Here is a 21,557-nt window from a genome sequence, read left to right as displayed (position 1 = left end):
TTGTTTGTCCCTGGAAACATCTGCTGTGTTTTACTGTTTCAGGAGTCATGTTCAGCTACTGCTTCTGAAAAACAAGTTTCCTGTAATGCTGCTTCACAAAAAAAGCTGTAAAAAATGACTCAATAATGGAGGTCTTTATTATAAAGAGGTTATAGCCCAGCTGTGGTGGAAAAGCAAAATCCTGGCTGCACCGAGTCAAACTGAGAAGAGCCAGGCCAGCAGATGTAATGGAAAAACAGCAAAACATTCTAAATGTATAAACTGCACAGATATGTAAATGTGAAGTGAAAATACAGTTACCCTGCATCTTAAGTGCTAAAAGGTTGGTAAACCCCAATATTTAAAAAGTCTGCACCCGGGCTACCATCAAGTTTAATTCAGTAAATCAGCTGGAATGCTCGTGGCATTTTATTTAAAATATTCACCTCTTGTTCACCTTGGTGACTGCAGCTTTAAGCACTCCCTGAGGCTGACCACTACCCAGTTCTCTTGTCCATCCATCTCCAGTGATGGCAGTCTCTTAATTGGTGTATTAAAATCAATAAATAGTAACTGTGACCTGCAAGTAGAACAAACTAGGGCTGTCAAAGTTAACGCGTTAATCGCACGTTAACGCAACATCCTCTTAACGCCGTTAATTTTTTTAACGCGCGATTAACGCTCGGTATTAAAAAAAAAAAAAGGAACGCGCATTGTTTGATTTACAGCCGTCAATGGCACCTGTAGTCTTGATCCAGAGGGTGGCAGAAGAATAAGAAAGGGAATCAGAAGAAGAAGAAGCAGGGTTGGCGTTCGGGAAAAACATGGTGGACTGAAAAGCGAAAGTGAAAGTAAATGGAGAAAGGACTTATGAAAGGCAAATTCACTTTCAAAACACTGCCAGATGGTTTGGTCCATAGGACAAAAGTTATCTGCACGTACTGTCGACATGAAATGAGTTACCATTGAAGTACGTCGTCGAGTCTCAGATATCATTTGCAAGTCAAACACACGGCAGATGCAGAGAGCCCCCCCCCCCCAAAAAGCAGACATCACCATGTTTTGATCCCATTTAGGGTGAGGGGATGTTTTTTGAGCCTTTTATTTTCCTGAATGATTTGAAGTGTTGAATAAACATTTTCATAAAGCAAGCATATTTGCCCTTTCTTATGTTGTATGTATTAAGAACATGAACAAAATACATTAAGGTACATTTAGAACAGAAAAAAATGTGCCAAAAAATTGCGATTAATTTGCGATTAATCGCGAGTTAACTATGGACAAAATAAGATTAATCGCGATTAAAAAAATTAATCGTTTGACAGCCCTAGAACAAACTCATCTGTTTACCACATCAGTATGAACCCAAAACAGATTTTGTTGTGATCTGACTGCAATAAATGGATCAGAAGGACAGCAAAAGAAAAAGCCTGAACACATGCCTTGGCATCTTCAGGTTTAAACCATCAAGGAAGTTTATCATTGCAAGTCCTTGTGCACATATGTGAATGCTGCTGGAGGATCGCAGGTAATGTCATTAATACTTTCCTCATTAAACATGTATTTCACCCACTTGTTATTGATCATAATTATATTTTTATGACCTGTCCCACCTGACCCTGACATGAGATCTGCGCACATACAGGGTGACTCATAGGCAGTCTAATGGAGTTGTCAATGATTGTGAGATGGCAGAGGCTGAGGGTCTAGCAGCAGAGGAGCGCATACCTGTTCCTGAAGACGAGTGCCACTGTTTAAATGCTCCTAGACTGGCACACCTGGCTCTTAAAGGGAATGTGAGATGGCGTCCTGATTGGTTTTATTTATGTTACATCCAAAAGACCCTCATAACTTACTCAGAGGCATTTAGTGCCTAGAGTGGCATATCTCCTATGAGAACAGGGCAGTTTGTGTTGAGTGAGTGGAGAGTGATTTAAAATAATGTACTCTGTGCAGAAAGACAGTCGATGGCTGAGCTCAGAGGAGACAGCTGTTAGCCACGGGAGTAAACGGAAAGTTTAGCAGGGAGGTTTTCTCGTGGCACTAAATGTACCGTACAGGTAACAGTTTGACCAAGAATAAACTCTGCAGCTCCTCGGTACACAAGAAGAACTTGTGTTTGAATGACAGCTATCACTATCCCTGCTAATATCCATGCTATTGCTATCCATGCTAATGATGTGAATCGTGCTGAAACGACAGCTTCTGGAAGCAATGTTATACCGTCCAACCATTAACCACAGCCTATTGTCAGTTTGAGATGGAAACTTTTTCATTCAGTATTCTCTGCAGCGTTTAGTTATCACCTCCATTATGTTTACAAAGCTGCTGTGGAACATGTTAAGGGACATAAGGTCAAGAAGCGTGTAATGTTTATCAACACGTTATTTTTTTCAACGTTAACAATGACAATATTAACAATTTGACTGTGTAGTGCAGAAAAAAAAAATTGTCCACATCGTTACCAAATATCTCCCCTAGGATTCTGGCACATAGCACATAGCACAAATAACAAGCTAGACAGCCTACCATTTTTGATGACCAGTGATGTGGAGGATGAGCTGGGGGGCCCAGATGTCTCACTGGTCTCGGGGCTGGAGGGGGTCAGAGGACTGTGACCCCAGGAGGGAACTGGGGCCCTTTGGGAGGGTAGGAAGCTGGTTGGCTGGGAACAGTTCTGGAAAAAGCACCAGAACTAAATCAAAAGAGCTTCAAAGTAATGTAATTACATAAAGTATTTGCACTTGTCTACTACACCACTACATTACTGAAAAACTATCCACACGAATGCAAAGATAGAGTTCGGTTAAAAAAAAACATTTGTAAAGAGGTACTTTATTTTTGGTACTGTGCTGGACCTGATCATTGCTTTATACTCACTAACCGTGAAAGATAAGGCCTTCCTCTTCTCTTTGATCCTCTTTATAGCATTCCTCACCTAAATGAGAAACAGTGTTTACACCAACTGACTTGTCGAAAATGCTGGCTGCCTCTCACACTGCGCGAAGATACATTCTGAAATTCTTCTGCAGTGGTGACAGATAGATGCAATGACAATGGACTGAATGTCTTCTTACCTCACTGTTGTAAACAGCATACACTAAGAAGATATACAGGCCCTGTGGAGAGGAGACAGGCACTTTAGGTAACACATGTGAAAGGGGGAGAAGAATATACTCCATTCATACAGCTTTTATTGCAAATATCTTCTTTAAGTCCACTTAGTTCCTCACTCTGTAATGTCTGTGTCAAACTCTTCTTTCTCTTAACCAACAACCATGAATTGCAAAATACCTCTTCATGCTCTCTATCTGTGTGGTTTTCTACTCCCTTTTGGCATGAACTTCACTTGCATTAGACAGGGTGTGGCTGACCTGAATCCAAATTGGATCTCTTTCGTCGTACTATAAATTTGACCAAGAAGTGTAATTTGGAGAAGGTTTTTTTCTTATATTGCAGTTCAACGTCTTGTATGTCTAGTGATGAACTGAAGAGGTGAGGATACCACAAAAACATGGCCCATCAGCAAGTACAAGCGTTAGTAGCTGGCCAACGGCCATAGATGTAGGACATGTGTTCACTATACGCTATACATAAGAGTGGCCATTTTGAGAAAGTCGTTCCCGAAATGCACTCACAGGGCTCTATCTAAGCGCACACTGCAAGTGTCATTGCTAGTTTCAGACTGATGCTGTTGTCATTTTCACACCTAGCACCCACCTTGTGTAAAAAACAAATATACCTACGCCACCTGTGCACCCCTGGGCATGTTGGTTTTAAAGTGAGGTGTGGTTGGGCACACTGATAGTGGATGGCTATCTAGAGGCAGCAGAAAGTGACTGCACCACAGACCAACAAGAAGATGGTCTGAAGTCAAAGGCGCAGTCTGTTTCCTGCTATTTAAGGATGTTCAGGTGCTATTATTCAGGTGTTAAGATGCATCTACAGAGGCAGATCCACACCGTGCATATGCTCAGATGTTATCATTTAAGAGGCTGCCTTTACTTATTTTAAACACCTTTACATGAACGCCGTAATGTCACTGTAACAAATATTGTGGCACATTTAATCGGCAGGCAGCAGTGCTCCTCCTCCTCCTCCTCCTCCTCGTCCTCAGTTAAATATCAGTGTATTCTATCATATGCAGTCAAATAGAGTTGCTGATGGGACAGATGATTGTGAAATGGCAGGGTAGAGGTTCCAACAGCCGAGGATCACATCCCTGTCCCTCAGCGAAGATGAGAGCTACTGTTTAATATGCTCTCTACAACATCTCATATGAGCATTTTATCTAGCACGCCAATCTTTAGGAAAACATTGTTTGTTAGTGCCTTGCAGAACATACAACAATGTTTATTGAGCATTTGGTTAAGGCTTGGATTAGTTAGGGAACTTAAACTACTTTGTGAAGAGCAGTACAAGATTGTGGAAATCGTTGGAAAAAATAACAACACTGGCTGTTGGCATGGGAAAGCAGATGTCTGAAGGTGCAAACAGGGACGCTGAAGAGAAACTACACTTCAAACTACAAAGTACTGAGAGCTGAACACAGAGACTTCTGAACATCTATCGCAATGGGGGCTAGTCACAGGATGGTTGCAGTTGTAAAACATCACCCCAGCATGCAATCTGAGGGTACACATATGTGAGAATGTACATAATGACCAAATGAAAAACTAAAAAAACTCTGCTGTTTTGGTGTCAGTAGCATTTGTTTCTACCTGCAGGTTTGCCACATTGGACATGTCAGCTGACTCTTTAGTACCTACAACATCAGTGGGCTCAATATGCAAGTTGTACTTGTTTCTGTAGTTACCTATAGCTTTGCTTGCATAGCTGTGTGCAAATACAGCAAAATACGTCATCATCTCCGTATTTTTCCTGTTTTCAGGGTGACGTTTGTTCTTCAATATTACCATTATAGCCCTTTTTGACAGAAATTCGCACTGACTTATGCAGCGCCGGTATAAAGCTGGAAAGTTTCACAGATACATTGTTTGCTCTCAATGACATCACATTATCACCATCAGTAAAATAGAAAACAACATCCCTCTCTGAAAGCCCTCACTCGCAGAGGGGGATGTTGTTTTCACTGAAGTCTCGGTCAGGAGGGCTGCCTGTTCCACAATAAATCTAATAAAAAGACAGGAACTACACCAATACAATAATGAAAAGCAATGAAGGCATTATAAGTTAAAGATTTTTGCCATTAAATCACCCCTGTTCTGTGCCAGCTGCCAGATTAGAGGCGAACAAAACTGTGCCCCCATTTCGCCTATGCAACTTTCTGACAGAAAGAATATTGGCGCAATATTCCCACCTTGAAAAAGTGAATGGGGCTAATGTGTCACTGTATTGTCATTTGTATGATGTCTGTGTCGTCTATGTTGTGAGCTATCTTCAGTCCTTGCTCAAAGTCCATCATTTTCAGTATCATCCCAATTGACATATCATTCCATATTTTCTGTATACGCTCTTCTCAATCTCAGATAATGTACCCTAATTCACATTCCTCTATGTGTGACAAACACCACTGCGCCGTCCTGACCGATAACAACTGCTCATTCTTTCTTCTTTGGGCAGTCCGCTTGCTTGCAGTACACTTTGTCTCCAGTTTCATATTTCTCATCTGTGTGACAAAGCTGTTTTTCTGCATGCTCTCAGTATTCTTCTGTCGGTTTATTGGTTAGCGACAGGCAGGTTGGGATTCTGTCCAAAAAAACAGCTGATAAGGACTGTCGCCATGGACATTTGCATGTTTTTCCTCCATCAGAGCCCAGTCCATTGCAGTGTTCCAGCCACACGAGTTACATGTCTTCATTTTCCATATTATCTCAGCAAGTGGTTGGTGATGTCGTTCCTGAAGTCAGTCGCTCCATGCTGTAGGCAGCTGTTGATAAGTTTTCTGCCATATCTCTCACTTCATCTGTGTTGAACAGTTTTCTGAGTGGACAATTCTGTCATGGACAAAGTGTTCAAATTCTCACTATTACAGAGGAGTTCTTTCTGGTCAGAATGCTTCCTGGACTGAAACGAGTGAACTGGTCATAAATGTGGAGATACCACACACCTGGTTCAAGTTCATGTAGATCTACAGCCACACTACATTTCTGTGTAATTTTACTGTATCAGTTTTCTGCAGGATGTCGTAACATTCTGTCTCTTTATTGCCTGCACTCTTCCGAAGCCTCTGTAGTCTGTCAGCAGATGCATGACCACATTTTTTAAGAAGCTTCAACAATATTTTCTGTTTTGTTGCAGAGCTCATTGTTTCTGTTATTTTTATATTGACACACTGGCTTTTTAATGTTCATTCTCCTGGTCTTGTTTTTGTTAATGTTCACACAGTCATTACCAGAACTTGTGAAATCAAGTTTCACAGGTTTGTTTAACATCATTGCTCTGTCATTTTCCCTATCCAGTACTGTACCCGTACAAATGTAAGTGGAAAGCAGAATCTGGTCCACTTATGTTTGAAGGAGAAAGGATGTGGACCTCGGGGATACACTGGTTTGGGTTGGACAATTATGGAGTGAACGATTCCGGCCAGAGAATCAGGTTTGAGAGGATACTTAAATTTCCAATGCAGGGAAATTAACACCGCGAAGGCGTGGAATTTAAAAAGGAAGATATCTTTAAACTCAATCCTCAAATTGTACATACGCAGTCTTTCAATCGTTACATTAACACTTTTTTAGTGCATACCATGATGCAGCTATAACTCACAATGGCAAACTGGAAAATACATCTATGTAGGCGTTTTAACAGAAACTCACTATACTCTACTCACACAAGCATATTCTCATCTTGATCACTTACGCACACCAACCCAAAGGGAGAAGGAAGAGGGCATAAATTGTCTGTGCTGAAGTTTACTGCGGAGCTCTCACCGCTGAATTTCTGCTGTTTTGAAGCTCAAGCTGGCAATTTGTGCCCTGATGTCTTCGCCAGTCAGCTGAGGGCACACTAAGGGCTTTTGTACAACAATAATGAACACATCTTGGCCAGAGAAGACAGCTGGTTTGAAGTGGAGTAAAATGATCCACCTACTTCAAACTGGAACGACCATCTTTGAACAGAGGAGGTGGCCTACGACATTACTGATCACCCACTTACAATGCTGTACTGAGTTCCTTAATGACTCTGTAAGGACACTCCCACACAGATTCTAAAAGCCTGAAACTCCCCTCCAGGTAGTTACAACTGAGGAAGCCTCTTGGATGAGAGGTGAAACGTCTTAAAGAAACTGAAACGAGTCCAGTTGCCTACGATACAGCACTTAGAATTACCATGACCTGGATGACTGAGAATCTTCATTAATTCTGAAGTTATTATTCAGTGCTGTTTTGGCCTTTTAGCTCTAACTGTCATACTTTACTTTTATAGTCTTTTGAAGCAACCCTTCAACAGATATAAAAGAGAAAAAAAACTTTGTTTTTGGTAAAAAGAAAAAGATGGTCTGGCGTCATCCTCCTACCTACATGAGGAAGAACTCCTACTGTAGTGTTATCTGCTCTCAGCTGGACACTGGCAGTAAATCTAAATTAACTAGCAGTTCTCTGGGGGTCACCCAGGGGCTAGCTCATTTTGATAAATTAAAGACCAAGGAGTAGCACGGATGGATGAGTGGGGTAAGTGAAGATATCTAGGGAGGGAGAGAGAGAGAGAGAGAGAGAGAGAGAGAGAGAGAGAGAGAGAGAGAGAGAGGAGAGAGAGAGAGAGAGAGAGAGAGAGAGAGAGAGAGAGAGAGAGAGAGAGAGAGAGATGTACAGAATTGACAGAATGTGTAAAAAAAACAGACAGTGTATGGTAAGAGGTTGAAGTGAGAGAAGAGTGTCAGGAAGTAACTGCTATGTTATCAGGGGAGGAGGGTTGGAGGTGGATGTGGTATGACCTGTCATTCAAAGGCCTGACTGCCCACACACACACGCAAACACACACACACACACGCACGCAAACACACACACACGCACGCAAACACACACGCACGCACACACATGCACACACACCCTAATCTTAACCTTCGACTCAAAAATTAGTTTTCCCCAATTAAAGACAAGGGAATACACTGTAGTAAATACATACACAAAATGTATTAGGCTAATTGCTATGAACTGCTGGGTTTAGGCAAAAATATTGAGGACCCAAATGCAATACTCTGGAGACAGGCAGGATTGGGAACAAAAAAAAAAAATCAAGCTTTATTTAATGAAAGCTGAAATCTAAAAACCATATAATCCCAGAAACTAAGAAGAGCAAGATGCCAAAAACACGAAGTACAAACACAAAATCTAGAACAAAGTGTCAACAAAGAGGGGCAAATCTAAAACTCAGGAAAAACAAGGGGGATTAAAGCAGAAAGATGTAGCCTGGAACACAAAATTGAAAAATATACTAAGCGGAGACACTGGAAGACACAGGAACAGGTCAGCAAATAACGCAGGTGAGTAACACAGGACGAACCGACAAAGATGTCAGGGAGCACAAAGACTATATACACACAAGAGCTGATGACCAAACAAGACACAGGTGAACACATAAAAAAGGCGAGAAAATCACACAAAAGGAGGAACTGAAAAGCAACACACAACACATGAGGGCAAAACTTCAAAATAAAACTGGAAATCACAGAAACACAAACTGAAACATGAAATGAACCCTTATGCTCCCCAATAAACCAAACGATTAATCACTTTATGTCTACTTGTAAGACAAGATATCAACTCTGCTCTCCACCCCATGAAATTAACAACATGAAACTGATCTGACTAACACACATAAATAAATAATAAGTGAATACATACTGTAAATACATAAATACATTAAACTGACCGATTTACCACCACAACTACAGTGGCTCTACTAAATAGTTTGGAGTGTATGTTGTTTCTTTCATGTAAGATTGATATAGAATAAATAGGTGAGGTGATAATGTGCTTTAGAGAGCAATTGTTGCTTTTAAACAGTTGCTTCTCTCGCTGTTCGTCGCCTTTGAACCATTCCAACAGCTGCCAGTAGTCCCTCATAAGACACTGATTGTTTCGACAACTGCATGTTCTGTCACATAGTTTGAAGCCTGGCAAGAGGGATTCTTGAGATTAAGTGATCATGCAAAGTACAGTAACATTTTGAATGCTTATTGTATTTTTGTTAGATTCAATCCTTGGAATCTTTTTAGCTGCTTAATACTCTGCTACGTCCACTATAGTTTCTAACTGTGTCTGTTTGCCGTTTGCTGAGGAGCAGGTGTGCAGTTGGTTTGTAGAGCTTTTTCACTGAAAACAGCTTGCTTCGTTTTAAATACAATAGAGGGTGGTTGGAATTAACCCAAATAGTAAAGTTTTAGCTAGACTGCAGAAACATATGCTGAAAGTAATCTCATTATAGCCAAAAGATGCTGCAGATACATGTGATAATTCTTTGTAGGTTAATCTCTACACAAGTGCAACACATTGTTTTCACATTGTCATTTGATACATTTTTACCATTGAATATTGAAAATAGCCACTTCAATGGTAATACCACTATGTTTTAGTTTGCCAGTTACCACACATAATCTTAGACTCTTAGACATGATTATTGCAGATGTAGTGATTTACCTAATTTTGCGATATTGCAATTAAAAAAAGAAAAGCTGCAGAACCGTCATGGGACTGTGACCATATCTGCGGGTCTATCACATGGTTATTTTTTACGTGTAAAGCTCATTGATCTAACAAGGGAAATCAGTATGTATGTGTTCCACTACTACCAATAAACATACTGTAACTGAAAATACCAAATAATAATAAGAACTTTCGTGATCCTGGTAGTGCACTGGATAACAAGAGGTAGGGAGATTGGTGGGACGGGGCCCATGGCTGACCCCCGTATCACACCCCCCTGGATGTCCTTGTAGTCCTGCTGTACAACCAGAGGGAGGGTTAGGCGCTCTATTGTTTTGCAATATGTAGTCCAGTGGCTACCTTACACACACGCTTTGGTCATGGCTCACTACTTTTATTTTACTATGGATGGAAAGAAAAAGGTAAAATGTAAAAACGACTATGTATATACATATGTATATGGATAATAAATGCTGAACACATCACATATATTATTAATAATATTTTTCAAGTAATTCTTTCTCTCTCTTTTTTTTCCAAATATAGTGAGAAATATTGTACAGTGAATTATATATTGTGATGATATCGTACCGTGAGGTTTTGGTATCGCTACATCCCTGATGATAATGATCAAGATCCCGTGGGTTGGGGAATAAAAGGCTATCAGTTTTGTCCCATGTTCCAATGCCAGCACAAGAAGATAGCTCCACATTATTCTACATTTTTGAAGTGACTTGTCATTTTCGACTTTATTGCAGCAACACTGTCATTATCATGGGAGAAGAAAGCAGGCGTTTTAAATTAAGAGCAGGGGACTTTGAGATGATCACAGCCCATGGCATCTTTTGACCACCCAACCTGCCCTTTTGATCCAGGGAGAAAGAGAGTTAGAATAAGAGCCATGCTAATTCAGCTTGGTTTAAAGCTGCTCCTGGCTAATGTCTGGTCGCAGGTAAAGGAAATGGACAAAATGGGACAAACTAACGTAAAATCATAGACTGTTGTGAGACCTGAACCTCGGTTTAGGCAGTTTTAAATTAATTTTTTTATTATACAATAATCCTGACTGCATAAAGCATGAGCTTTGGATGTGAAAATGAGATCAACTTTGCAGAAATTGTGTATCTCTGTTTACCTGGAAGGCATTGAGAGCGATGAAGATATAAGCAACTACTACAGACAGATGGACAAGCACTCCACACAGCCAGGTCAGACCCAGCACGGGCAGCAGGATAAGAACTGGACGGGTAACAGCCCTGCAAACATACACAAAGCACAACAATGATGAATGAATATAGGATGTACATTTATCACACACACATAGCCTCAAGTACAGATGCACTAGAGTGAGGTCTAACAGACCGCTGTGTTGTGGTGCCTTTTGATTCTGCAGTACTCTGTAAACCTTCTTTTTGTCAACCTTTTCAGAAACATGAATATATGTAGACGGAAGGAGACAGCAGTATTTTCTTCTCAAATATTTCCTCCTTGAATCCTCATCAAACATCTCTGCACAGCTATAGATTTTACCGCCTACCACAGTCGTACTCCTGTGCCTTTGCAATCATCTTTTCAATGGTGCTTATATGGCCAATAACCATTTCATGGGGCAAGGCGGAAAAGGTTGCCTTTGTTCAAACCACTATTGTTGTCACACTGCTGCACCTGGGTAGAAAGATTGAGTTTTCAGACTACACTGTGTCTGCAAGGACAAAGCCGGCACCCACTTCTCTCTCTTCCCTTTTATTTTTGAAAGATGTTTTCCCTCTAATCTCCTGAATTCATGTAACATTCTAGAGCTGGCACAGACGTCAACTTTCAGTCTGTTTGTGAGGGAATGATGAGACCCAGTGAAAATGGAGATGCCGTTATAGAATTTCCATTAGGCTAAGACAAATGTGTGAAAAGAAATTTGGATTGAAGTTGCATGTTGGGTTGAAGGACTTTTTACTTGAATATGAAAAAAGAACCAAGCCTTTCCTCAGGCTTGGTTCTTTGTTAGTAATATTTAGATGACAACTGCACATTCAGTATGAATCAGCTAGTCATAGGCAATGGTTCATTAAAGAGCATGTTCATCTAAATTACAGAGAAACATCATTTCTCACTGAATGGTGAATAGTTTTGGTTTTGTTTGTCCAGGTTTTGAATTCATTTTTATATTTTCCTTTTTCAGATACAAAAATGAAATGAACATGAAATGGACATATGGCAATAAATGCAGTGGGTGCTGTGGTTATGCATGTGTGTCAGGCAATCTATACTCATCTGCAAAGGTCTGTGGCAGAAAATGTTGTGTCTTTTTTGTTTCCTTTAATTTGTAGCCTAATGCCCTGGTGTTAAGTGACAGGGATGTCCATTTATCAACTTCTCTGAGAAAATGACTTTAAAATCATGCTGAGTGATTTGTCAGATAGGTATTTTTTCAGTTTGTTGTTCTCCTGCTTGGTTAGGTTGTTGTGCAGCTGGGGCATCTTACAATAGGGTCCACGCTTTTTCATGGCTTCTCTTCTGCACTGCAATGATATTAATTGTCTCCTTGCCATCATGCAGTACGATAGTAATATAAGTGCATGTTCTTTCTGGATATTCTCCTTTGAAGACAGTGGACCCAAAACAGGGGAGCCCTCTTATTTCCTTCCTTGAACCCAGGTGATGTGAAAGACAACATTTAACCCAGTCTGTTCACACTGCTGCCATCTGACAAAAGATACAGAAGTACCTGCTGCCATATCACTAGATTACAGAGCAGCTTCATTCCTCAAGCTGTAAGACTCCTAAAGTTATTGTGTGCACTCCGGCATGAGTAGTTTTTATGAAGTTTGATTAATTAACCCATTTATAATGTTTTTTTGTGAGTATAATAAAGGGATTATTGAGGAACAAATGAGCTTGAGGCTGTGTGCCACTGACAGAGGGAAGGCAGAAAATCTAACTAATACATTGTAAAGTGTACATTGGGGTTGTCAAATGTGTCAATACTTTGATTTTCTTTTTGATTTCACATGCTACAATCTATGTTTATTTTATATTTGATAGTACTTAAAGTACCAACACTATAAAAATGATCTAGGGGCACATTTTCAAAGCAAGGCAGCACAAATAAAACAATGAGAAAGAAATCAAATGGTTCTCAACCTGTGGCTGTTGTGGCATTCTCTCCAGCAACAAATCCACCAAATGACTGGAGGCAGAGGCAAAAGTAGACAGCACTATGTGAGTGGATGTCAGAATAGCCTGCAAGCAACTTTTTTTTCTGTTAATAAAGAAATGTTATTCTTTAAAGCTGCTTAAGTACGGTGACAACTAGGGGACCTCTACACATTTGGCAAATCTGAGGGATCAGCACCCTGAAAGACATGAGAGAGGATATAATATAATTTACTGTAATTTATAAATGAAAATCCAAGTTATGTTAATGATGCAGCAATATGATGCTGATGAGCTGTCCCCCAAGTGAGCTATTGTCACATTAGCAGCTATTGTAAAAGGCTAAGCTAGCAAGCTTTTTTTTTTTTTTTTTTACCTCAGAGCATGGCGAACGTTAGCCAACGCTGGCTGCCTTGAGCCATGCTTAAGTTTGCCAGTTACTTTAAGCAGTGGCTGGACAGCCCAGTCAATAGGATATAATATCACACCAGTGGATGGTTTTAAGGACACCTGGGGAAATTTCCATCCATTTTTGTCATGTCACAAGTGGATGTATTTTTTAAGGAGACCTGCTGACAATTCATGTGGTTATTGTATCGACCAAAAAGGTTTTTGTGAAGCCACAGTTTCTTCCTAACCCAGTGTCACGGTGCCTGTGGTGGCAGTTGGGGCTTTTGTTGGTCTGTTTTCCCCCTCCTTTCTCCTTCATGTGCACCCTCCCTGTGAGTGGCTGTGTCCGTGGGCGTGGTCACCAGTTCCCGCACCCATTTCCCATCAGCTCATCATCCTCTGGCTGGATTAGCCTGGTCTCTCCACTACTACTACTAGATACTAGATGCTAGATTGTTCCATTGTATATGGTTGATATAATCAAGCTCAAGTTATTTCCAAAGTGGATTTTGTCGCTACATGCTTTTAGTGTTTTTTGCTATTGTGCTTTTGTCTGAGATTGGATCTCAACTCATGATTTTGCTTTTTTTTCCTCCTCTGTCTTCAGATTTTCCAGCATCTCTCTTCTCAGCTCTCAGCTGCTTTGGCCAACCTGAAAACTGTCACCTTCATCTCCAGACCACACCAACCAACCTGCCTGCCCTCACATTTCTTTGTTTAACTTTTGTATGTTAAATAAAGACCCTTTGACTGTTTCTCTGCCTCCGGTCTCTGCATTTTGGGTCCACATAAAACCCCCAACCCTCACACCCTATGCAAGGGTAATAATAACTAAGCCTAAACAGAGAATACACACAGCATTGTGACAAGAGATAAATAGAAAATTCAACCTGAGCATGAATGTAAAGTTTCAACATAAAGAAATCTTCAGTTTGAACTTTTCTGTGGTTTTGCAAAAACATACTTATTAGCTAACATTGAGTATGGCCTAACTGATCTGTTTCTAGCTCCTTCTGTTTTGATTCTATAAAGTTAAAAATTAAAAATGTGTACAAGGTAGGAAAAATCCAGAAGAGTAAAACTAATCTAAATCACTATGAATATTACAGATGTTTTGGTATGTGTTCAGTGGCTTTTACTGTTTGAGCACCTGTTTGGGTTAATAAAGTAAGAAAAATGTCAGACTATTTTTGTAACTTTGATTTGATTGTTTTTAGCACACTGGTATTATATCTGAGTTTAAATTAATTCTGTTATTGTGGCAATTTTGGTGTTGTGACATTAGGGTACATTGAACAAGAGAGACTGCATTGTTGGTATCAGTCATTTCATTGTTTTTTAAAGGTCATTATGAATATGTATGTATTATGATTTGCAATAAAGTGTGACATAAAAGAAAACACACTTTAGCAATATACAGACGATAGCATTGAACAGTTCCGTGTGTTTGTATGTATGTTTGGATCAGAGGCAGTGGCATGGACAACATGATAGAGTGTTAATGTTATAGTGGCAATCAATATGATTTAACCACAATAACATGGGATTTGATGACAATAGGGAAAACATAGCCATATTTATCCTGTAACAGGAACATAAAAGTAGCAGTATTTTTGTAAGACGACTTTGATGATTCGGAATTGCGTTTTCAATGTGCTATAACAAATATGAAGGATCTAGATGTAACAGAAGGCCTTTATACAGCCCTCAGTGTTTATTTATTGAATGGCAGAAACTTGAAAGTTTCCAATTTACCTTTGCTTTTGCTGTTTTGTTACTTTTTTAATGGGTGATTCATATTTTTCAGACAGTGATCATATTGTAAAGTGTCTAGATGAACTGAAGAACTGAAAACCGCTTGATGGAAGCATTTAATGTGGCAGCGCTTGAAAAGAATAGTAGAATGTATGGTTGAATGTAGTTTTAATAAAAGGCAGATCCTTAGATACAGCACAAACACATTCACACACACACACACACACACACACACACACACACACACACACACACACACACACCAAACACTCACATTTATACAGACACTGAGTTGTGTTAGGACCAGGTGCTAAGCTGATAAGCCCTTCCAACTCCCACAGCAACTCCCGAGCCTAAACTCTCAATCTCTCACACTGTCTCTATTGACTATGGCTGGCTTGACCGAAAAGGAAACATGTATGAGAGAGAGTGTGTGAGAGAGAGAGTGGGTGCACAAGAAAAAACGACGCATGAAAGAAAGCAGACAAAAGCAGGAGGAGAGAGAGAGTGTGACAGAGAGAGGTAGAGAATCCATTCTATCTCACCAGGTGAGGTCAAAGGTCTGCATCTTTGATGCTGAGCTTGGACTGAGCATCTTAGCACGGCGACGAGCGCTGGAGACGGTCACCATGACAACCCGACACAGCACAACTGCATTGACCTGCAGGCAGAGGACAACAGCATCAACATGGCCTCCAGCAAACATGAGACGTACCTCTACAGATCCACTTGGCCTCAAGCTCACCTTTAGAGGAGGAAAGTTTACCCTCCTCCTCAGGCTGCAGGAAATCACATCATAGTCATCAGTACTAGCTACTCAGTAGCTGATGAGCATAATTTCATTTTTCATTGCTCCAGGCCTATCCGAAATTATAAAATAGAACATAGAGGAAAAATAGAAGGGAAACTGAGAAGCTCAATCTGATAGCTTGCTACTATGATCTTTCTGTGTTGTCTGAGATTTTGGAGGATGGTAATACAAGGATTATATCACTCATGTTTAAAGGTGTTCTGTGGAGTCTGCAGCACTTAGTCTTTCTAATAAAATACATTGCATGTATCATTGAGGCCCTGGAAGAGTGTTTCCTTAAAATATTTGTGAAGGCACTTTTTGAATATTTATAAACTTGCTTTTTCCTTGTGATTTAGGGCAGAAATGGATCATCCACGTATCAGTTTAGGTCTGTTCACATGTTTGCACTAGATGCAGACAAATAGGTGACTCACTCATCAGAACATTGCTTTATAGTGCTACTAGCTATCAGCTAGCTTTAAATAAATTAAGAAATATAGCAAAGACACACACACACACACACACACACACACAAAGAATGTGATTACATACCGCCAAGACAAATATAACAGGTCCCACAAAGGCCCAGATGGTGTCAGACCTCACATTGAGCCAGCAGTGATCCTCTGCCTTGTACTCGTCCACTGATACTGCCAATGTTACACCAACTATTAGAACAGGTAGTCCTGGAAAACAATTTAATACAAGATGAACTATGTCCTATGGCAACAAAAGAAACAAAAGAAGCTGTGTGTTCAGACATATTTATGGATAGGACTGCCGTAGCAACAATTGGACAGATTATTTAGTCTGCTCTGTTTGCTCAGTCTATTTAGTCTGAAGGGGAACGTTGTGAACATTTGCATGTAGAGCTGAAGAACACCTGAATATTGAGTGTTTGTGTTCTCAGCTCATAAGCGCCATAACACACTCACAGACAGATTTGGGAACATGAACAGTAACAGCTGCAGGATGTTGTTCTTTCTAAATGGGTTAAGGATGCAGTATGGAATAACATCACACCGATCACATGTTGTATGTGTAAGCATCAACAGTGGAGTGAAATATCAATAAATCATCATCAGGTTGGTCAAAGAATCTGCAGTCCCACTAGCAGCCTCTATAGGCTAAGAGCACAGAGGCCACATTGGATCCCATGGAGCATGAATGTGTGCAGTATGACAATCTTCCTGTCCATTAAAGAGATCACTTATGTGTGAAGTGAGACTTGTTCCTGTGGATAGTGCAGGAGGAGTGGTGTTTCCACAATGGAAAGGGTTGATCACCTGGGGAGCACACCTGTGTTGAGTATATTTCATTACATCAGCCAATTAGTTTTGAATATTTATTGTGTGTAAATGCAAATCTTGGTCTGATGGTAATGTTACAGAGAAGGTAATGGGGTCACCACATCGGGGGTCATCCTCTGAGGACTATTAATATCCACAATGTATTTTATAGAAGTCTGGCCAGGAGTAAAGATGCTTAGCTCTAACCACAGACAACCACATAGAATTATCACATTTTAAGAGAGTGTTTCTTTTTAAACTGGTGTTTAAACATCAAACATTAAACATTTACTTTCTTCTGTGCGGTTTAGCGGCACAGTAAAAGCATTAAGCATTGTGATTTGAGTCAAACACGCGCACACATACACAGACAAAACAGACAAGATGAGAGACAGCAGTCAGAGATTATTGACCAAAACAGAGCTTTAAATCAATAAAGAACTCTTACATGTTCATCCTACGCATGGACAGCTCAAAATCAGCATGACTCATATATGACTGTAGCAGTTATCAAAAGCACCAATAGGCTACTAGACAGCAGAGAGCATGTCAAGCAAACATACCCACCAACCATGACTGTGAAATGAAATACGTTGGACTGGAGTGAGTTGTGAATCATAATGCTTGAAAAAAGGCTCTACCCAGTTTGTCTGTTTTTAGTGAAATGTGTAGCCTATAAAAGAACCTCAGATTTTCTCAGTACCTGAAGTGCTATTGATGTATTTTCTTTACATATTTGGATTCATTATGGACTTTGAATGGAGCTCTGTGCTTATCGATATGGTGCTGACTGGCTTTGGACTGGCTTCTGAACATGTATTGTCATGCCATCATAACAAAAAAATAAAATAAATTAAAATCCTACATAGCAATTCACATCTGGTTGTGGTTCAGTATCTTTACTGCCAATATTGCAGTACTTACATACTGACATAGCTATATTTGATATAATTATGGTCTATAAATGGCTAAACATGGTAAAATGTGCAGCTGGTAAATCACAATCAAATAACAGTTTCTATGTAAAGCATGGACATGTACTCATAAGTTGGCCAGCATGCTATGAAGCCCTGAAACTAACAAAATGTAGTAAAAGCTAAGGACATAAAATGTGTGATGATATACATGATGTGAATTAAATAATCTCTGCATGTCATGTAGCAATGTCATGTTCTTGATTATTTTATTTCCCAGAAGGAATGAAATAGAAGAACTAGCCATGTTAGCTGCCTGCCTGTGCCCTCCCCACCTGTGTGTCCCCACATGAACTCTCCCTATCATCAGTCTGAGAACAGCAACATGTCCCATTCCTCCAGCAGCTGAGCCAGGAAAAAGTAAATCCCACTCTCAGTAACATTACAAGTGAAGTTGACAGGGATGACTAAACACACATTAAGTGTGAATGTAAACTCTCTGGGAGACTATTGCTCTGGCCTTCAAGCAAATTGTGCTGTAGCACTTCAAAGGCAGAATCATTTAAAACACTTTTCCCTGTTTTTGTTCTTTTCTGCTTATTGTTGTTCTTAATTCTGATTTGACAGCTACCTCGCAAAGATTATTGCTCTTTTTTTGATTTCATCTAAATTATGCACAGTGAGCGAGAATAAGTTAGTGTGTTGGAACAACCACGGAAATAGAGTCATATTTCGATTTAAAATGTGACGGCCGCATTTTGTTATGTTGCATAAAGACATAGTGAAACCAATGACAGTACAACTCCATCAAATTTAGATGCACTTCTGTTTAACGGTCTATAATATGTGTAAAATAAAAGCTCTGATTAAAAAAAAAACACATATTCATGCTTACTGATTACCTGAGAATGAAACTTGGAGTTCAATAGCCATATCAAGGTGATGATTGTGGCTTAATCACTGAAAGTCATTATCAAGAGGAAATAAAAGTACAGCTTAAATTTATTGACTGGGAAAGTGATGTGACTGTTGTGATGATATCATGATGCAGGACCATTGTGTGGAGGATGTTGACTTTATAATTTCACTAATTATGGATTACTGTCCTGTAGACCACAAAGTTGCCTATTATTTGATCGTGTGTGATAATGATATATTTTGATATATTGTAATGGAGAAAAAAAGGCATGAAGTTAAAATAAAAAACACGTATCTCTGCTGTTCTTGTCTTCATCACAGTAGAAAAGCAATATAAAGCCAGTACCAACATATATCTGTAATTTCTGCTGCTGGACAGGATGTAACATATGGTACACCTTGTACTGTTAGAGTATTGTTGAGTTTTAGAATATTATCATGGCAGATAAAAGAAACTGATCCAAATCCACAATTTACTAGGTCATACATCAAACTCCAACCTGACAAGCCACTAAAGGGAGATTAAATCATACCCCAGCCAATGAGGTAGTAGAGCTTCATCCTTCGGTCCTCACTGATGTTGACAGAGACGACTTTGCTCCAGAGCAGCAGGCCCTCAACTAGCATCCAGGAGAAAGAGGCCATGAAGAAGAGGTGCAGCAGTGCAGTCACGACGAAGCACGCTGCCTACAGGATAAGAAATATACACAAAGATGCACAGTGAGGTAGGCGGCAGTGTTCACTACACTCATGAGATGAAAGGGACTATTCTTTGAGTTTGTACCTCATCAGTGGAACAAAACAAACATTTTATCCTCAGAAATGTGTGCCTTAAAAACACATGGAGATCATCAGTAGATTTCACGACAATCTCTCATTTATACTAAACTGCAAAAGTCTGAAACAGAGGTCTGCAGCTAACGCTAATATTTCTTATATGCAGGTACAATTTGTGGCCTAATGTTTGGGTCACAATAGCGAAAAAAAGTCAGATACCCCTGTGAAGAGACTTAGAATATCTACCCAAAATTTCAGGTAAACCCAGCAATCAGTTTTTGTAATACTTTGATCAAGTGTGAGTTTAGAGGAAATTCTAACTGACCTGTCCTGGCCTAAGGGAGGTGCTACTGACAATGTCAAAGAGTCACCAAATTAGCATCAAATCTTTCTTCAAAACAAGAGTGACCATCACAGTTTGATGCAGAAGAAGAGGGCAACTATCTATCACATTAGTTGCAAAAGATGACATGATTATCTTCTCTTCAAAACGTTTATAAGTCAGCCAGACAACCTATTTTTTCAGTCAGCTTTGTACTCTTCTTACACAAACACATCATTTTCTCTCAATAAGAAGCAGGTTGTCAAAGTTTATGTTTTAAACTTTTAATAAATGTGTGAATTTTATATAGTAATTAATATTTAATGTTAAAGAGAAAAGCTTATTCCACCCACTGTAAAACAGTCTCACCTCATAGGCAGATGCCCAGTCACTGCACATCAACAGCAGCTCTGCGATACCCAGAGCAACAATCAGGTTCTTATGGACAGTGGTACGGTCAGATTTAGGGACACTGCACAGACGCGTGTGCGCATGCACGCACACACACGCACACACACACACACACACACACACACACACACACACACACACACGATAAAGTGAAGATCTCCCAGTATTTCTCACAATTTTTCAAAAATGTTCCACTATGGTGCTGTTGACATGTCTGCAGAGCACAATGTTCTGTTTTTTTCTATTTATTGATGTGAATCTAGCAGGGTTTATGAAATGCTTTCACCCTCTATGCTTTACAGAGTGCACTCGGTGATGTTTGTGACTCACCCCACAGCGATGAAGAGGATGAAGGTGAAGAGGAGGCCACACAGAGACACTCCACAGCCAATGAACGTCAGCACCTGCAGAGCTTTTTCGTTCTCTGGGCTCCTCTAACAAAGACACAGACACACAGAGGCAGACACAGGCACACGCTCGTTCATGCGCATGCACGCACACACGCGCGCATGCACGCACACACACACACACACACACACACACACACACACACATAGAACATGAGCTGTAAATAGCAGCACATACTGTAGATGAAAACCTAATCAAGATACACAGTGATAATCTGAAAGAGGACTGTTACCTGGGCTTCATAAACCTGGAGCAGCAATGCAAAATTGGTGGTGTGGTTGCAGTAGCACACAGTGTATCCATATTGTTTGGACACTACCTCACAACCTTTGGTATTCCACCACCCACCAGCCTCCGGACTAGACACAAACAGCACATACTTACATATCTAGCACACACAGGAATATCTAGCACACACAGGAATGCTTGGAATGAAAATATTCTCCGATCTAAGTGTTTTTCAGCTATTATCACATTATTATAGTGCAACAAGTTAGATAAATGTGGTTACAGCGGAATCTGAGACCTCCAATTTGTTATAACTGGTACTTACATGAGACCAAAATCCCAGAAGGCGCATACTGGATCATACACAGTACCAGAGGGATTCTGTAAGAAATATAGAATATGTCATGAATATGTTTAATATATTATACATTTAATTCAGGAAAAAAACAAAAAACGCTGGAGATGTCAATAAAAGTTCAAAGTGTAAGATTTTGTTGACCTGTACTCTGTGCTGGAGCTGGAAGTGAACTGCTGTGCTAACAGGCTGGTCGTCTCCCAGCACTGTGGTGGATATGACAGAAGAGCCCAGAACGGTGCCCAAATACCTGGTTATGTACA

The 21,557-nt window shown here is 40.0% G+C and overlaps 1 protein-coding gene across 1 annotated transcript in view; it reads right to left on the bottom strand.

The window, feature by feature from the left end:
• The window catches only part of adgrd2 (adhesion G protein-coupled receptor D2), a 48,175-nt gene that overhangs the window by 14,461 nt on the left and 12,157 nt on the right, over positions 1 to 21,557 (bottom strand). The window contains exons 11-22 of the mRNA XM_030417295.1: positions 21,439 to 21,544; positions 21,265 to 21,320; positions 20,944 to 21,070; positions 20,634 to 20,737; positions 20,262 to 20,364; positions 19,327 to 19,480; positions 16,225 to 16,358; positions 15,425 to 15,540; positions 10,720 to 10,840; positions 3,057 to 3,098; positions 2,864 to 2,917; positions 2,509 to 2,656 (exon numbers count right to left, since the gene is read on the bottom strand). Of these exons, the coding sequence (XP_030273155.1) occupies positions 2,509 to 2,656; positions 2,864 to 2,917; positions 3,057 to 3,098; positions 10,720 to 10,840; positions 15,425 to 15,540; positions 16,225 to 16,358; positions 19,327 to 19,480; positions 20,262 to 20,364; positions 20,634 to 20,737; positions 20,944 to 21,070; positions 21,265 to 21,320; positions 21,439 to 21,544 (1,265 nt within the window). The remainder of the gene's footprint in view (positions 1 to 2,508; positions 2,657 to 2,863; positions 2,918 to 3,056; positions 3,099 to 10,719; positions 10,841 to 15,424; positions 15,541 to 16,224; positions 16,359 to 19,326; positions 19,481 to 20,261; positions 20,365 to 20,633; positions 20,738 to 20,943; positions 21,071 to 21,264; positions 21,321 to 21,438; positions 21,545 to 21,557) is intronic.

This window comes from Sparus aurata, chromosome 5 (assembly GCF_900880675.1).
Source record: "Sparus aurata chromosome 5, fSpaAur1.1, whole genome shotgun sequence".
NCBI classification, from domain to species: domain Eukaryota; kingdom Metazoa; phylum Chordata; class Actinopteri; order Spariformes; family Sparidae; genus Sparus; species Sparus aurata.
This window is presented reverse-complemented; position numbering and strand designations above follow the sequence as displayed.